Below are 19,069 nucleotides of genomic sequence, written 5' to 3' on the forward strand. Positions count from 1 at the left end.
TGTGACATTACCAAATCTGTAAAAGTTCAAAGAATATGAATACTTTTGCAGAGCATTGTATACATTTAATTTGTGGTCATCATGATTTTCATCTTTAGCTACATTTGACATTAATTGTCTGAAAAATGTGTTGTAAATAAAGATATGTGCTTAGATGTCTTTTAACCAAAATAAGCTAAGAATATGAGAAATAATGGCCAAGTTTAAGAGAAAAATCAATGTTAAAAATGAAAAAAAAAATCCTCTCTAATGATAGTAATGAAAGATTTACATATCTGAAGCTACGACAATCAGTGAAGTTAACCTAAAATAGTGAGGAATGACAAAAATTCCTAAATAATAACCGTGAATTTTCAGATAAATCCACAAAGTGCCATTTTCATACAAAAATAAATAAATAAATAAATTAAATAAATAAATACAAGAGGTAAGTCTGGTACACCCTGTTTGTTGCTATAAAACAGTTCATTCTTTGAATCCATTCTCACTGAAATTTCATTCCTTTTTTCTTAGTCAGCAGTCTGTCAGATACCGTTGACCTTATTAACTGAGGGATTGCTACCCTGTTTGGTACTTTCTTCTGCCTTTATGGCTTGCTCAAGAGCCTCTGTCATGGGAACCTTGTCCTCTGCTTCTGTCTCTCTGTGGTAGAAGTAGTTGAAGTTGGAGACAATGACAGGAACAGGCAAAGCAATTGTCAACACTCCAGCTATTGCACACAGTGTGCCCACCACTTTCCCCCCAAGTGTGATAGGACACATGTCTCCATAACCTACAGTTGTCATGGTCACCACAGCCCACCAGAAGCCATCAGGAATGCTGACGAACTGTGTGTCAGGGTCATCTACTTCAGCAAAGTAGATGGCACTGGAGAAAAGAATAACTCCAATGAAAAGAAAGAAGATGAGCAAACCAAGCTCCCGCATACTTGCTTTTAGAGTTTGTCCCAAGATCTGCAGTCCCTTTGAGTGACGTGACAGCTTGAAAATACGGAAGACTCTGACCAAGCGGATGATACGCAAAATGGCCAAAGACATGTTCTGTCCCGAGCTCTCCTGAGGGGTTGTGGCCAGTTCTGTCATCAAAGTTACAAAATAGGGGATAATGGATATAATGTCAATCATGTTCATGAGGTTGTGGAAAAACTCACTTTTGCTCGGGCACACCACAAACCGAGCGATCAACTCAAAGGCAAACCAAGCTATGCAGGCAGTTTCAATAAAAAAGAAAGGATCGGATAATGTTTTGAGCTTTGCACCAGCTAAAGAGCCAGAGTGGGATACTTTGGACTGGTTGACATGTTGAACCACTGCTGGAGAAAAGAGTTCAGTGTCATCTCTGAACTCTGGCAGTGTCTCCATGCAGAATATGATGATAGATATGACAATGACCAAGACAGAAACTAGCGCTACACACCGTGCTGCATTGGAGCTCTCTGGGTATTCAAACAGGAGCCAAAATTGCCTATAGATTTCATTATTAGGGAGAGGTATGTCAACATCTTTTATAAATCCTTCATCTTCTCTGAACTGTTCCATAGCTTCTTGCCCGAGCTCATAGAATACAATTTCATCAGCAAACACATCAAGGGGAACATTAGCTGGCCTTCTAATTTTGCCGCCAGACTGATAGTAGTACAAGATCCCATCAAAACTTGGTCGATTCCGATCGAAGAAGTATTCATTCCTCATTGGATCAAAATACTCCATCCTCTTAAAGGGGTCTCCAAGAAGTGTTTCAGGGAACTGGTCCAGTGTTTTGAGCTGTGTCTCAAAGCGAAGACCAGCTATGTTGATGATGACTTTCTGGTCTCCATCATCCAACCCTCTTTTATCTGCAAACAGATCCTCACAGCACTCCTTCGTGAGCCGACTGAAGATTGTTTCACTTTCCTTCACGCCTTCACTATTTAACAGCAACTTCCAGTTGGAGAGAATGCTGGCACAACTACTGCGACCCTTTCTGCTTGATGATGGCATCACTGGTGACTGAGGTACTTCCAGTGTATGCATTGGTGGAATGGGTGAAGATGAGGTGGATTCCCAAATGTAGGAGGGCATTGGGCTGTAATGTGAAGGGGTGGAGGAGAGTTGAAGGGGACGTAGATGGTAATTGATGTCAGAGCTGTTTTGCTCCGGAGGAACATCCACTGTGAGAGCTGTTGTCTCATCAGCATAGGTGTCAATCTCATCCTCAAGGGTGCCATTAATGTCCTCCAGGCTCTCAAAGTCAACCAGGGCCACCTCCATTGCTGGGGTTCAGCCAGCGCAATGCCTTAAAACTACCAGGATAAAAGAATCTTACACTCTGAGTAACAGAGGGATAGCTCAGTTGTCAAAATATGTGGCAGCATCAGCCCATTAGAGTTGAGTCTTTAGGAAGACTCGTTGGACAAACAGGAAGCCATTGCTGTTCTTAGCTTTTCTTCAACACCTATAAAAAAAAAAAGACAGAGACGAGAATTTGTTAGTTTTGATTAGTGGTTACAGGCTTTTTATTACCTCCCTTAAAGTAAGAATATTACCATATCTAAAGATACATTACTTTATCTTTAATTGTTTCATAGAAGACGTCTTTCTTTTTGGAAGGCATAACAGAAGAATCGGTAGCAAAGGAAGAAGTCAATCTCAAAGGCATAATTTTGATTAATAATAAAGTTTTAACATTTCTGAACTGAAGAAATACAGATATTTTCATGCCATATCAGTGTTTATTTGAAGTTTTCGTCAGGTCAAACATTTTATATCTTTTGATGTAAAAATCAGTAAATACTCAGATAAATATTTGCTAATTATTTTTCCTTTTATATAGGTTTGTAGTCGTGTACGCCTGTGCACCTAAAAGGGAACTTAAGTGTACCCTTTGCGGTGCCCTCACTACAAGCTTCACAAGGACAGGGTCGTGCAAGGTAACCATAGCTTTGCATAAATTAATGCATAATTAATTGGGGTAAAGTAATAGCATGGGTCTCCCTTCTTCCAGACAAGGCATTTAAACTGCACAATGCCATGTAATTTCCAGAGGCCATGATACTGGAAACCTTTGTCATTTGTGATTACACTTAACTACCCTTGATTGCGTACCATTTAACTGGTCTAAAAAAGGCATACAATAGAAATGCTGAATGTAACTTTGTTACATTCAGTGGATTGTGCAATAAACTGGCACCATGTCCCTGGAAATATATAATACTGCTCCTTTAAATGACTAAATATGTGATTGAGATGCCTGCAGATGTTTAATTAAACACTTCAGAGATGAATCAACACCTAAAACCAGCGATGCTGATTCCTGTCTATTTGTCTATTTCAGCCCTGCAAGAAATAGACAAAAAGCAAATGAATGAGGAGAATGACATGGAAATTGTTGGGAAGATAAATGTGGGTGGAAGGACCGGGTGGGATGAGAACTGTGCTGCAAAAAAGGGAAAGTGACAATGAGACAAAATGGGAGCTGTGATGTGGGTGGATGGATAGACGGGATGATGAGAAAAAACCTCTGGCAAGAAAAGAGGAAATATATAATGAATAGGGAATGAAGGAAGCAAAAAGATTACTATCACATGATATAAACCAACCTGTCTCTTGTAAACACAAATACTTTTTTTAATATTCCAGTATATTCATGATAAACAAACATGTTTGCTCAGTTCTAGAAAATGAAATAGCATTTCATCTTTTGCAGTCTTTGAAAATGTATTTGCATTGCCTGCCTTTTCAGTTCTGCTGGAAAAGATTCAAAGGAAAATCAAGCCCTCACATTCAGATCCAGTTACATACAATCCTATTTATTTCAAAACCATGCAAATAAACTAATCCCAGTGCCATACGATCTAGTTAAAAACCTATAATTTCAGTCAAATTCAACACAATAATATTCTGGTACTCTATTCCAATTATGTCATGAATCCAGTAAGTAAGATTGATCATAATGTAAACAAAAATGGTGTGAATTTAACATCTGTCTATATATAAAACAGTGTGCTCACAATGACTATATAGTCCTACTATTAATAGTTAAATATTATACTGACCCAAGCTCTATAACACTTTACTGAAACAAAGAAAACAAAACTTTTGAAAAAGATTTGGACTACAACTAAAAAGCAAAATACACTATAAAATGGAAATGCTTAAAAAAAGTTTGAAATTTATCTGAGAATAAACTTAATATACTTTACACAAATAAACCCAGTGAAAGCTGACCTCTCTGAGGTCAGCAAGACTTCCGTTAAATATTCTTTTTTGAGCATCCCCTTCACACAATAAACCCAATAACAAATCTTTTAAACAGGTTGTACATCAGAGCAGTGCATAAACACAGATTTTACCTTCTTTAAAAAGATGCACTCCAGATCGAGTCTTTGCGATATGGTAGTAAAATTTCAACAACTATATAAAGATAGTAGAATTTTCTGTGAGTTCTACTCCTCCTGCAACTTCCTGCTGCTCTTCTCCTCTAGGCCAGAATGCTTTATCTTTCTTGGACTACACTGGGTAACCTTATGCTGAAGAAGAAACTGGAGATGTGGCAAAGGCCAAACAAGCCTACATGCAGGCACACATGCATACACGCACTAATAAAAACCCAAACCCACACTATTTCTGTGGCACGTGTCTATGTGTATATTGACGTGCGTCCACACATGTCAACATACATACACAGGAATAGATATATACCAGTGGACGACTTTCTCAGATTTTAAGTGGCTAGCAGTGCTATTTTTCTTGTTTGGACGGAGTGCCTGTTCATGTGTGTCATATGCTGTCTATCAGTGATCTAAACGATGTGCTCAAGACCTTCTAGACTGGAACCATCCTCAGATTTCTCAATGCTTGACTCACTTACCTTACACACACATGCCCCTGTCGTATCAATATCTGACTTATTTTCAGTAACACAATGAATATTTAATATCTTACTTCACAATACACTTGTTCAATACTGGAGGGTAAACAGAATGATGGAGCTCCCTTTACACAGCGTTTCACTTTCAACACGTCCTTTATTACCGCTATCTTTAAGCCTTTTAACTGCCCACCGTGTCTAAGCTGGGTATCTTTAGAGCATAAATCTTTAATGACCGTGAGTCTAAATTACTGTTTAAAATGTTCCAACATTAAATCGAAGAAACTGGATATCTGAGCTCTTGAAGGGGTCTCTGGACATTTATTTGGAAGCTAAATGTGATGGATTTTGTACTGTAATTCAATCCATTATGATCTTCTGAACATATATCTGTTCTCTCATTGTAGAAATTATTTGCACAACATGGTATGTATGGAAGCTGTGAGTCTAAATTTAAAGGGATGATGTGTAGACTAAAAACATTTGTAATGGTCGAAAACCTTCAACATCTTTCTGTAAAGATCCTGTAAAGGATGTCAAAAATCCAAAACTACTTTGTATAAGTAATTCAGTTCTTTTAAAGTAAGTTTGTAGTCAAAATGTCCTTCCACCTTTCAAAAACAGTTAAATTATCAATTATATTACTCAACTTACCAGATTACGCATAACGTTCCTCCGACAAAGAATAGACACTCAAAAAAGCTAAAACATTTCAGTATAGCTTCTCTATGAGAATTTCATCAACAACATAACTTCAAAATGAAACTATACCCTCAAAAAATTACTCATATTCTGGCAAATGTAGCTTTGAAAAAAAAAAAAAGATTCACACAAGAAGTTTGTTGCTGATGGAAAATGAGAAAGGTAGTCTTCAAAAGATAATAAAACCAAATGAACTTATCAGTGCTGTTTAGAAAATAAAACCTCATGAGTTATAAAATCTCTCATGATATCTGATCCACTAAAACAACCCCAGGCCCTTTACCCCTTCCTTCCCTCCCAGGGTTGGACAAGGATTAAAAAAAAAAAATTCATGTTGAAAACGATATAGAAATCTAGGTTAAAAAAACAAAGACAAAAATATGGTGATGCATGCTGAGCCGAGCTGTGCACTTCAGTAAGCTATCCCCTGTGAATTTATTACATGTGGGTAAACACGAGCAGATGTTCTGGCAAATCTAGCTTAAGCCAATCCCTTGCTGGCTGGTTTTGCTTAAAAATGAATATGTTCGGTGCTTAACAATGTCAAAAGGTATACAGCTGAAACCGGATATTTACACTAAAGAAAAAGTACCAAACTCGTTTTTTTCTCACTTTACAAAGTAAGTAGCGGCTTCATCTTCATTGAAAGGCCTTTCAGCCCACGGAGATACAGGACTTGTTTAACAGTGGATAATGAAACTCTCTTACCAGCTTCATCCAGCATCTTCACAAGTTCGTGAGCTTTTGTTCTGGGATCGAACTGCACATTTTGGACCACAATCTATTCATCTCTGAAACGCAGAAGCCATCACATTTATACTCGCATATGATTGTTTGAACAGATGAACATGGTGCCTTCAAGAATTGGTAACTTGTTCTCTGGGATGAACCAGAATTGTGCAGCTGCACAATTATGTTCCTGATAACTTGGTTGATTTCTTTTGACTGTGTCAAAAAAGAAAGCGTTGTATTTAAGGTGTGGCCTTAAAATACATATACAGGTCTGACTACCATTAACTCAAATGTGTCAGTGAACCAAAAACCACTGCGATTTTCTTTGTTATTCTCTCTGCAAGCTACAATCCTATTATTTGAATTAATTCCTAAATTTGCTGTGTGTTGTGAGCTCAAACTACAGACATTTAATTTGGTTTTCAAACACCTAATAATCACAAATCTGTTTCATGTGTCTCTGTGCTGGTCCTGTGATAGACTGGTACCCTGAGTGCACAGAGTCTCCTACCCAATGATTGCTGGGACACTAATGCAATGGTGTGTGTGGGACCGGGGGAGTCCCAAGTTGTAGGAGTGCCTTGGCTGGTTGGGCTGGTATTTTTGGATCAGAAATTTCACCCTATTAAGCAGATTAATGCAGGGTAGGCAGCTCAGTGCTATAAGCCGAGGAATCTCTTCCACTGGATCATCACAGATACCATTGAGCTGGTGAGCCAGGCAGTTCTGTACTCAGGGAAGAAAGAGATGAAAACTAAATAAGCACTGATAGCATAACATGTTGTATTTTATGATTTCAAATGGAAAACTTTGCTTCCAGTTCCTATTTTCTACTTGCATTTAGAATATGGGTTTTCACCATTCTCTCTTGCCAGTTCAGAGTGGCAATGCTCTACTACATCTTTTTTTCCAGGTGAGAGAAAACAAAACATGACATTTTATACACATTGATCCCCTACAGCAATAGCACCAGGCCCATATTATTCTCTAAAGCTGAGCAGAAAAATTAGTAATTGAACAAAAAGCATTAGGTCCTGAGATGCGTCATGCTAGAATGTTAAGAATCCCATAAACACTGTTTTATTGGATGATGTGATCTGACTTCAAACCAAATTAGAATAGAATATGGGAAATCAGGGGTCAAATGTCACACCCCCGAATGTTTGTGTCATGCCAAGTGATGGGCAGCAAGTATCAAAATCAAATTAATGTAAATGCAACATTCACTGCGATGACAGCGGATAAAGTGCTAACACTTGTTGCAAAAAACATGGCAACAAGTGATCAAACCAATAGCAAAGCATTGCACAATCAAATATTTGTTGTCAGACATGTGTGAATAAATCAGTCTATTGATGGAATTGGCAAATTTCTGATCAGAAACTCAGAAATCTGATCTTTTTTCAATTCCTGAATACGCTGTAACTTAACACTTTTGTACTCTTTTACAGGTTTAGACAACTTTAGCTAAATAGAGAAAGCATATTTTTCTATAGTAAATACAGTTTAACATGTTTTTTTTCTATTTATTTATTTGACCTTTATTTATTCAAACTCATGGAGATCCAATCCCCATAAATCTGATTTACGGGGACTCCCAATATATATATCTATATATATAGATATCTCTCTCTCTCTCTCTCTCTCTCTCTCTCTCTTTCTCTCTCTCTCTCTCTCTCTCTCTCTCTCTCTCTCTCTCTATATATATATATATATATATATATATATATATATATATATATATATATATATATATTCTTCGTTGTAAAATATTAACACTAGTAAAAATCCTGTTTTAAAGCAGCTCCTATTCCACATGCATGCCTGTGACGTAAATAAATAAATAACCAATCACATCAGGAAGTCTGAAGCAACTTAAAATAGGATTTACTAATCTTCATTGGCAACTTTTATCAGTGCCAAAAGTTGCCACAGCTTTCACAAGTGACGCTAGATAAGATACTAGTTCTCTTACTCTGCCCAGGCGGGATACTAACAGCTTTGCCTTCAAAAGTGTTATAATTTTCCTCCTTCTTATATTATCACATAACTAAGCTAGAGTCAGACTGATCAGTTATCCACATATACATGTTTTTCACTGTGGGCAAAGTAGGAAGATACTTATTAAACAGAAATGATAGCATTTGGTGGGTGTCCCTGTCAAACAGATTTCCCCTTATCTCAGCTGTGTGTTTGGAAATTCTCTTTATGATCAAACCTTGACTGATCTCTCATCTTTATTTAGAATAATTGTATGGGACAGTAAAACTTTAGGGTTCCATTTAACAGATTCAATAGCTTACGACACACTAGTTTAGATGCTTGATGCAAGCTGAATCGAAGAAGACTTAACTGTTAGAAGACGTCTGAAAATTATTTTCCTCTCACTGTGTTTTTCTACTCCATATGTCTTTGGAGAACAGCTTGGTGAGTTGACGTGTTACCCCTGCAAGGCATTTATAAGCCGTAAGCTGCTGATGTTGACATGGGTGTGTCTACCGGCCGCAAGCCAAGTCTCAGAGCAGAGCAGCTGGGACCAAAATCCTCCTTTGGCTTTCTGACAAGGCATGTACACACACGCACACACACATTTAACAAAACAACATCACAAAAGTAAATCTCTTCCTGATAAATCTCTTCCTGATAAATTAAAAGCTTCCTGTGGACAGTTAAAATTGGAAACGAGTAAATGAACTAATGCACCACTGGAGGCAATTACAAATTATTAGCAACGGGATGGGCGCAGTCAAACATCTCCAGAAATTAAAAGCATGTTACTGTTTATTACTGTTTAATTGAGGTGCAAATAATCTGATGCAAAATTAAATCAAGTCGCATGAAAGCGTTTTTGTTTAACATTTATTTAGATGTATGTACACGTAACATAATTTTAAACAATACTGTAACACAAAGACATGATAAAAACTGATGAAAAAATCTTTAAAATCTATGCATTAAATGCAGTAAAAAAAAGCCATTTATTTGAACACTAAATTATGACTTGTACTTTTATTCATATTTCAAAATATCTCCTAGATACATAGCATAGTAGGTATGCATGCTTAAAACATTCATAGCAAGCAAGTTGAAGCATGCTTCCCCTGTTTAAGCCTAATATATTTAGCATAGTGTTAACCTGACTGTTGACATGTGATTGAACACCATAGTGAGGTCAAAAAGATATCTGAGACATTGCCTCCAAATGTTTTTTACTCTTTCAGCATCAAATAGTTATCATTGAGGCATAATCATTTTCCTACTGCACCAATAATATGTTTCTCAGGTTGTTTGCATAGAGAGAAAATGTCGTTTCCTATTTGGGTAAAAACACAAATCAGCAACAACATCTCTAACTGTTTTGACAAGGCATTTTCCACTGCAGGCACCGACTGACGCACCAGGCTGTTTCTATCTGTTAACACAGCCTTCGGAACATGTCCACATATCCACCCAACCACAGGCCAGCCATTATAAAAACATTCCTCCAGCTGCAACTCTGTATGTATCTATGACAGACAAGACATTAAAAGACAAGACAGACAAGAGCACTTTAGTACTTTTAGAATTAAATGTTTCTTATTCTCTTAATTAATGCAAAAAAAAAAAGATAAAAAATTCAAAATGAGCATGGTGATATTATTCACATACACATTTGTGACCCTCCATTATCTTTTATGCCTCTTGTATACTCTCAAACATTGTTTTGTATAATGTATTTCCCAATATACCCTTGAATTTGCTGTGATCTAACAATACTCATTTATTCCTATTTGCTGATAAGCGCAAGCGCAGGATTAGACAGCAGCAATTAATGTAACTTAAAAGCAATAAACTGTATGCTCTCATCTGTTCTATCATGCACCCGGGTCACCCACTCTCACCCTCTGGCATCAGTCTGGCACAGATGGGATTAAGGGTTTCTCATTTCCACAAATATTAAATTATTTTTCAGAAGCCTTTTCAGTGCCAGTACCAGACGGGGAAAATATGGACATCTGGTCTGACTCTATGACATATCACTAATCTCAGGTGGTGCACAAGCTAGCAGCAGGCATGCCCACATATATGCACATAAACTGATGCTAAACTGCACATGCACACAGGGTGAAGCCACATCTGCTCCTAAAATTACCATATGACACATACTGTACTACTTTATTTGAGCCCTAAAGACTTAAATGCATGGAAACACAGCCTGTGTGAGATGATCTTTAATAAGTATGACGTTAATTAGGCAACATCTGAATATATTTTTTAGCAGGTGGTCATCACAAGGTTACAGGTTCATCTGTTTACTGTAGGTCATTTTAGAATTTTGCTATCTCCATAATAAACCACTTGTCAACACCACTTGTCAATTACCTGCAGTGTAAACCGAAATGCGGTTGGTGCCACATAAAAGGTTTTCTTTTTGTTTGTTTGTTTTTCCACACAGTAAAATAAAACCAACTGATGTTGAACTGAAAATCTGGGAAAATTTGTTTATCTCTCTCTCAGAGCTACACAGGGAACTAATGCCAATTTACAGAAAATGGCTTGTTGGGAGTATGTAACAGGGTAAAAGGTCCAGTACCTGGCCGGGGATTAAAACAAGGAGAGACTAACTAAATGCGTCCATCTTTTCGAAAGATGTTTGTAGGTTGGAAAACAAGGTTGGTTATTTAACATTTCAACTGCGCATGCAGCAAGAGGCAGTTTGTTTATGTTTTGTCTGAAACTTGGCCAATATCCCTGACTTGATAATCCAGCTGGTTGTGCAGACAGACAGCAATCAGACAGATCCATTACATAACCTGAGCGTCCTGGCTCGGAAACTCCTCTATGAGCACAATATGGCGAAAGAAGTGATGAGGATATACTGAAAACTCAGTTCCTGGAACATACTTAATGACCACAGAGACAGTGGAGCAGACATGTTCACGAGTTTCCCCCCCTCAAGTCGAATCTAAAGTCTCGAATGACACAAACAAACATTTTCTCATCAAATCATCTACTCAGTCTATAACAATGCATTACAGTAGGCTGTAAATTCAGTTTCATCCTTACATTTCATCCTTAGACCTCATTTGAAACAGAAATATTTGAAAGTTCAAAAGTCAGCATGAGGATTATGGCCTTAACCTTTTTAGCCGCAGACACATTTCAGGTGAATGGCGCAATTTTAATCCACAATCTCAGAGCATCCTGTGTACGCCACATGGACTGTGATCGTAATAGAGCGACTTCTATGATGTGCGATGACAAAATCGTCCAATGATGGGGTTAATGGAAAATCTATGTGCTGAAAAAGGTTCAAGAGGAAATGTCAAATGTCAAATTCTTTATTTGTTTCAACAAATAGTTTGAAAAGGTTGGAGTCGATTATTCTTAAATAATAACTTAAAGGTTTTAAACCTTTAAGTTATGAAGTTTATAACCTTTAAGTTCATATTAAATTGAGCTGCCCATTCTAGGTCAACCCAAAGTCATGTATTACACAGTCAAGTTTGAGATGCATCTGTGAGGTCATAATGAATATAAAGCTAGCCTGAGCAGATTATGAGCAAAAACAGCTGATCCTCTGAATGTCCCTGGCCAATAAAGCAACATTACCTCATCCTCTCACAGAAAAATATGCATCTCAGAACCCTGGTATGTAGTAAAAACCGCTTACGAGACTATAGCCAAAGTCAAGTCCTGAGTGTTCAAAAATCCACTTAACCATTAAACATATTTCACATATTGAACAGAACAATGAACACAAATTAAGTCTTTAGCGGAGGAAACATCCTCCCCAAAATATCTAGTGTTATCTAGTGAAATATTTAATGAAGCCATCGAGCAGTCTCAGAAAAAAGTCTGTGGAAAGCTTCCCCTTTCATTATTATATGTCACTATGCCAAACCACAAATGGTAAAGTTCTGGAATTTCATGTTATAGGCTTCAATTCAACTTCAGATTTGTTTATCAGAGATTGATTAATGCAGTAGTGTTTTAGAATAGCTACCCTGTGTTGGTGCATTTTATAATGTTGAGTCAGTCAGGTACAGCTGTAGCAAAGCCTTCCCTAATCACACATCCTACTTTATGCTTCATAGGTAGGTGTGGCTTTTTCTTTAATACTATAATTGCTTAATCCCAAGGAGACACATTTTATTTGAATTCAAAGGTCCTTAACCCAAAATTCTTGGTTGTTATCTATGTTGTATCTGGTAACTTCAGTCTTTTTTGTTTTTCTAAGAAAACCAAGATTTTGTCCTTTACATTTCCCACTTAGGATATTAAGTTGGTCAAATCAACATCGCACCCAAAAAATAACAGCAATAAAAAATAACATTTCTTTTTATTTCATCCCAAGTGTTTCAAAATAAAATACTCACACTATTTACTCATAAAACATATACTTGAGACAGACGTAGAACTCAGAAGAGCTTGACACTTTCCTTTCGAACCAAGTCATAATATACAGATTTTACTAGAGACAGCTAAATGCTCTCTTTGTAGATTAAGGGATTAAGCAGCATTTCTCTTATTGAGTAAATCAGTGCATGTCAAGTAATCTAATCCTTGCAGTTTCCAGTCAGGGATTTTACTTGAAAACAGTCATGTGACAATTTAAATTAATAACACATGTGTAGGTTAAATGCAGTCCTATCTGTGGCAAGAAAGTAATTTTATATTTCTTGAAATCTAAAGATGGCAATATTTATAGTTTTTGATATGTCAATTTATATTTCTTACAACAGCAATACAATTATACTATCCAGCGTTCAAACTTGGAAATCACTGTTAGATGGAGAAGAGAGGAATTATTTTAGACAGTTTCTTTTTCCTTTTCATTTTTTTTATTTTCATCATACTGTAATATTAGTAAGAATAACCTCAATTACAGTCTTTCAAGACTGGTCAGGATGGATTAGCGACAACAACACATGCAGAGAAAAGTATTTTATTTTGCTAAAACTGCACAAGACTATCTCAAGAGCTCCAAATGAAAAAGCTTGATTTTATCTAGTAGTTAAATACTTCCTCAACAAAGCACTTCATTTTCAGAAAATACATTTCTTGTGATTCCTGGAGTTTCAAATATAAATTGGGGTCTTCTATTCTTTTTGAAGACCAAACACTCACATTTCCTGAATATTGTGATGTTGCGTGTTTAATGATGTGAGAAACTTTTCTTGGTCAACTTAATCTCAGCTGTCAATCTGTCAATCTGTCAATCAATGGGATATTGACAGAATTTTGACAAATGTGAATGCTGTATAAATGTGTGCATGTTCACATATGTGAACTCACTCATGCACTGATGTAGGGATCATAGGCAAGTTGGGCTAAAGTTGGAAGCTGGACTCAAATCCAGAAATGACAGAATGCTAAACAACAACTCTGTCCATTTCTGGGCAACTCAAATTGTCTCATCAGTTTGGTGAACGTGATACAATCTGAGCTTACTTTGCTACACATGGCCTTCATCATCATCATCAGACTCTCATCCGGGATGTGCAGCTGGAAAATCTATTGCAACCGTGTGATGCTGATCACATCAATATAAATCAAAATCTCTGAGGAATGTTGACGGCAACTTGTTCAAATTCAAAAGCTACACGAATTGAGGACCTGAAGCTGAACTTAAAGGGCTGCTTCATACTGCAGCCGTGGAGTGTGCAGCAAATAAACACCTTGAACTGGTCCCTATAAAGTTTTGAGCAAATATATCACAATTCTCTATCCAAAAATGCAAGCGACTGCTGTCATTTTTTAAAAATATTACATATAACTTTACTACATACAGCTCCTACATAGGCTGTAGAGCTCATCAACAGAGTCTTTAAAAAATCACTAAATAAGAAAGGACGCAAATGTGAATGCAGCAAACGACACTCCCTGCTAAAAAAAAAAAAAAAAAACGTGGGTAAACGTAAGTGATATCTGTTCTGTGGTTCTGATTGGATGTTTGTTTTTTTATGTTTACTTGTTTATTTTTGCATATCGGAACTAATATTCCCAACATGACAAACCCGTAGAACGCAGTTGGCACATTAAAACGAAACACAACCGCCTACCTTTAAAAGAGAGGTGGTTCCTGTGGACTTCAGGTACCGTTCGGAAAGTTTGGCTCCGAGGCATAGTTAGTCTGTGCGCAGCGCATCGCCGGACCAAAAGGCGCTTCCAGCCCTGCCCGCCGCGGCAGCTGGAGCTGGAGGGTTCACCGGCCAATCACTCACTGGGAGCAGATGCGAGTGATGTAAGCTCGTCATAATTACCCCGGTGTTCAATTTGGCCAATTTCCTTACTTTGTAAAGTCCTTGGGGTTTTTTGTGTTTTTTTTTTTTTTATTCGTCCACCAAATAAGGCTGTGCGGTTTTCATCAGGGAGAGAGCGCGAGACAGAGAGAGAGAGAGAGAGAGAGAGAGAGAGAGAGAGAGAGAGAGAGAGAGTAAAGAGGAGGAGAGTTGCGTCTGAACATCTGTCAGTCTGCTCACAACACTTGAACAGCTCAATATGGATTCGTTTTCTGCAATCTTTTGGAAGACTGTTGTATTTGATCTGAAGATTTTATCGTAAATGTAATGCATAGCTTTTTAAGCTCCATGGAATGCAAAGTGCTTAGAAAGCGACGGATTAAACATAACATTTCCAAAGAGCGTGAAACTATAATTCATTCTATTTGTCTGATGAACAGCTGACCAGCAGACCATACTGCCCCTGCATTGTGAGCCTGCTTTTACGTAGCAGCACCAGAAGAGGGCACCAGTGTGGCTGTGCGTTCATTTAGGGCAGATTTAAAACAACGCAGACGTTTCTGTTGCTTTTCCTATGGCTGGCTTTTTTTTTTTTAATATGTACAAAGATGTTTTGTTCCATCAGCACAACATCTCAGATTCTGCTCTGCTAGTCTTTTTTTAATATATATATATATAAAAATATGGTTAAAAAGAAAATATTATTTAGGCTATATAATTAACTGTATTGACTTAACCATTAAACACCTTTGATTTTACATGTATTACAGGTAATTGGCCTTTGGACCTGCAAGCGTCTGCACCCGGAGAGGAAAAGCAACTGTTGATGTGGCTGACAGAGTAGTCAGACATGGAATACAAAAAAGTAAAAGTAAGAATAGGTTTCCATCTACAGGCAGACAGTGACACTGCTGTTTGTCACACTGGCAAAACATCAAACCTTTTTTTAAACCCTTTAATGTTCCACATAATGAATACATTTTAGCTAACTATCAAATATATTAATGAAAAAAACTGCAGCATCCTGATTTTGAAGATACTCCTATGCAATAGCAAACGTTCCTAATGTTGAAATTTGGATTGGGAGATTTTACTCAGGCCTATATAATGTCATGGGGACAAGATGCATTTGACCCTTGTGATTTTCCAACATGTTTCGTAACTTTAATAAGGAAAACTGCTTTTTTTTCTGATTGTACATAAACCTTAGCTCAACTTTATTTGTTTTTCACCATCATAAATACTTAATTCTAATGCACATTTCATATGTGAATCTATTTCTAAGATAATACTTAGAAATAGAAATAGGAATAATCTCATAGACAAGGAATTGCTCACAAACAGCCCCACAATACTGATTTCATCCAGATATTCTTTCTTTTTTTTCCCCCCTGGAAGCTCTGGTTACTTATCCCAGGAGGCCTTATTTTCTTCTCCCACTCATTTTCTCCCACTGATTTTTCTGTCTTGAGAGCTGTTCTACTGTAACACGCTGTTATTTCCACATTTTATTAACTCAGTGACACACTTAGAACAAGGTAGGGTGACAGTGAGAAGAGAAAACTTAGAAAAAGGAAGCTTTTTCTTCATATGGTTTCTTATGGGTTTTTTTTTTTTGTCAGCCACAATAGCTCATGGGTGATATAATTTGCAAAAAATAAAATAAAATAAAAAACAAGAACATTCAAGCCTCTTCCTTTTTAGTAGGTATTAGTTTACAAAAAAACATGTGAGCCACATAGACAGTAAGTAATAATGATTTCTCGTCACTCACTCAGTCACTTCCCTCTTGATCCAAGAGTAATGCGATATGAGACATAAAAAATTGTAGCAGCTTATTTGTGAACGTTTTTCCAAGCGGATTGTGAGCCATCTTTCCTTTCTTATGAACCTGGAAGTGAAACACAAACCCAGATGTCACATAATTCCAGCAATGAAGCAGTTTTAAGCTTGCAAATCTAATGATCTATAAACAGACAACATTAGAGACTGAAGGAGAGAGAAACCAAAAACCAGAAGGGGGATTGTAGAGCATGGTCTTAGAGCTCATGAATTATTCATGTGGTTGGGATATTTTAAGGCCATTACATTATGTCTGGGAGCGATAAGTTAGTGGGAAGTACAGAAAGAAGAAGATGAAGTGGCTATCATAGCCTTTGTTTTTACTGTGGCTACTATGACTGTACTTTGCAAAGCCCTCACAGACACGTGCGCACTCACCAGCCCTTGATTCCCAGGCCCTTAAAAAAATTACAAAGGGCACATATAAGTGCTGCAAACAGGGCATCTATTAACATAGTTTTCCACGAAAGCCTGTCAATGGCACTTTTGCAGCATGACGTGTAGTCTGTTGTTACTGCTAGTAGTTTCTGTACAAAGGATCTAATGATTTTGTGTGTATGTAAGGTAGCGTTGATTTTATAAAAGTACTTATAGCCACTTGTTTGTAAAGAAATAGGTGACTATAAAACACAAAAGATTTGAATTGTCTGGCAGGTGGCAGAAATGAAGATGAAGAATTTTCAGCAAACTCCACAGCTGATTAATCTGTTGCTCATATTTTTGCTTTTTGTTAGCAATTTGAACATAACCTATAGATGTGAAAATAAATGGAAAAAAATATGCCACTTGGTAAATGAGCCGGGATAACCTTATTCTTTTAATGCAACTGACATTAAAGAACAATTAATTTCTTCACATCTACAGTGGTAGATGCAAGTCTTAGCAACATTATTATCATAAAGGTTTTTACATCAAGTTCAGAAAGTGATTCTTCTGGAGCGTGCCATGATTGTTTAGGTCTGAGAGTATTTACACCCTCCTGAAAGCATCTTTTCATTTCTCATCTTTTCATTTTAACAAACTACTAACTCCTTTCAAGAAAAAAAATACGTCAAGACTAAGGTTTTATGTCCTCCATATACTCAGCAAATAACTGCAGTGAGGAACAAAAAGGAACCACGCTTCAGTGGGGATTAATTAGAAACAAGAAAAAAGTGTCGTCTTGTTCCAGGACAAACAGGAATACAAATGTGAGCACAGTATGAACAACATTCTCCCTCTGAGAATAATGTGGCATAAAGGAAAGTTCAGATTTACAGGCCATTAAATGCGTTATGCATAAGGTGGTAAATCAGTTCTCACTGCATTGGGGAAGTGCTGCCTGGCATTCATTTAGCTTATTGAATATGGGCTCAAATTACATACAGACACAAGTGCACTTGTGCTGGTCAAGATGATTGACTGGAAGAAACTGGATAGGAAAATGTATTGGAAATATATGGTTCAATACATATTTCTTACAAAAAATGGGCAATTTTGTACTTGGTTGACAGGGTGAAGTGTATTTGATTTATTATTATCAAATAGCTAATATAAAATTTTTCATAGTAATCACAAAAAAAGGCCAACGTAACGCATAATGGAAAAAGCCACAAATGCTAGATGTAGCTTGTATACTGGTTTAAAGATAACTGAATGAGACCCTTATGAAGAAAAAAAATCTCACTGTTATATTAACAAAACATGCTGCAGCATTGGATTGTTGAAAAAATAGGTGGCTTTAGTTTGCTTTTAAACCCCTAATAAATATTGAATTACTGTTTTTTATAACGTATGTAAAAAATTTATTTTTTTATGTACATAATTAGGACAATAAAGCAGTGGAAAAATACCCATTAGTTATCATGAAAGATGCTCGACTGTCTTTCTCTGCTAACATACCGGAACCCAGTCAACTGAGACGTCCAGGGGGAGTTCTGCACTCCACCTATATGTCTGAGAGGAGAATCAGCTCAACCGCTGCGCATTACCTCAGTGCTTAGAGCTGCTAGAGGTAGAGGGTAATGAACAAGAGAGAACAAACTGTTATAATGAAGTGCCAGAGAAAGCAAAAGTGAAACAACTCAAGTAAAAAAAAAAAAAAAACATATAAAACAAAGGCAAGAGCAGGATAAGCAAAGATTAGGGGGTCTCAAAACCAGCTCCTATAAGAAAATATTCATACATTTTCATGATCAGGAATGTCCATCCATCCAGCCATACATTTTCTTACACCTTTGTCCCTAGTGGGGTCAAGAGGTGCTGGTGCCTAACTCCAGCTAATGTTCCGGGCGAGAGGCGGTGTACTCCCTGGACAGGTCATCAAGAATGTCATAACTTTAATTAGCTTCCAAAGATGCTTTTGAATAATTATTCCAAAAGCATAAACAAACAATAAACAACTTTAACAAATTATAAGAACAAGATGGTATGTGCAGGAAGACACATATCAAAACAGTGTGTCCTGCCTGTGCTAACTGTGGACCTTTGGAGAGCACTTCAGCACAACCAATAATAAAAAAAGACAACAAAAAAAACCCCAAAAACAAATATAAAAAACATTCAATGCTCTACATTAAACACTTGTCTGAATTTCTAGATCTATCAAATTAAGATTCATGAGAAGTAAGCCTCTAAATATTCAGACCTGACTTAAATCTGCCAGAGAATCTGTGAGGTAACAATGATAAAGATGTGGTGCTTATTATCAACATTAAGAGGAAACATCCAACACTCTGATA

At 37.0% G+C, this 19,069-nt stretch overlaps 1 protein-coding gene across 1 annotated transcript; it reads right to left on the reverse strand.

The window, feature by feature from the left end:
• Positions 1-439: 439 nt before the first annotated feature.
• Positions 440-14,431, reverse strand: kcna10a (potassium voltage-gated channel, shaker-related subfamily, member 10a). Its single transcript, XM_055049569.1, has 2 exons — positions 14,328-14,431; positions 440-2,433 (listed from the first exon to the last, which is right to left on the reverse strand). Exon 2 carries the CDS (start codon positions 2,247-2,249, stop codon positions 525-527), a length of 1,725 nt encoding a protein of 574 aa, XP_054905544.1. The 5' UTR covers positions 2,250-2,433; positions 14,328-14,431; the 3' UTR covers positions 440-524.
• Between the last annotated feature and the right edge of the window lie 4,638 nt (positions 14,432-19,069).

The sequence above is a fragment of the Poeciliopsis prolifica genome, unplaced genomic scaffold (assembly GCF_027474105.1).
Source record: "Poeciliopsis prolifica strain line A6 unplaced genomic scaffold, Auburn_PproV2 SCAFFOLD029, whole genome shotgun sequence".
NCBI classification, from domain to species: Eukaryota; Metazoa; Chordata; class Actinopteri; order Cyprinodontiformes; family Poeciliidae; genus Poeciliopsis; species Poeciliopsis prolifica.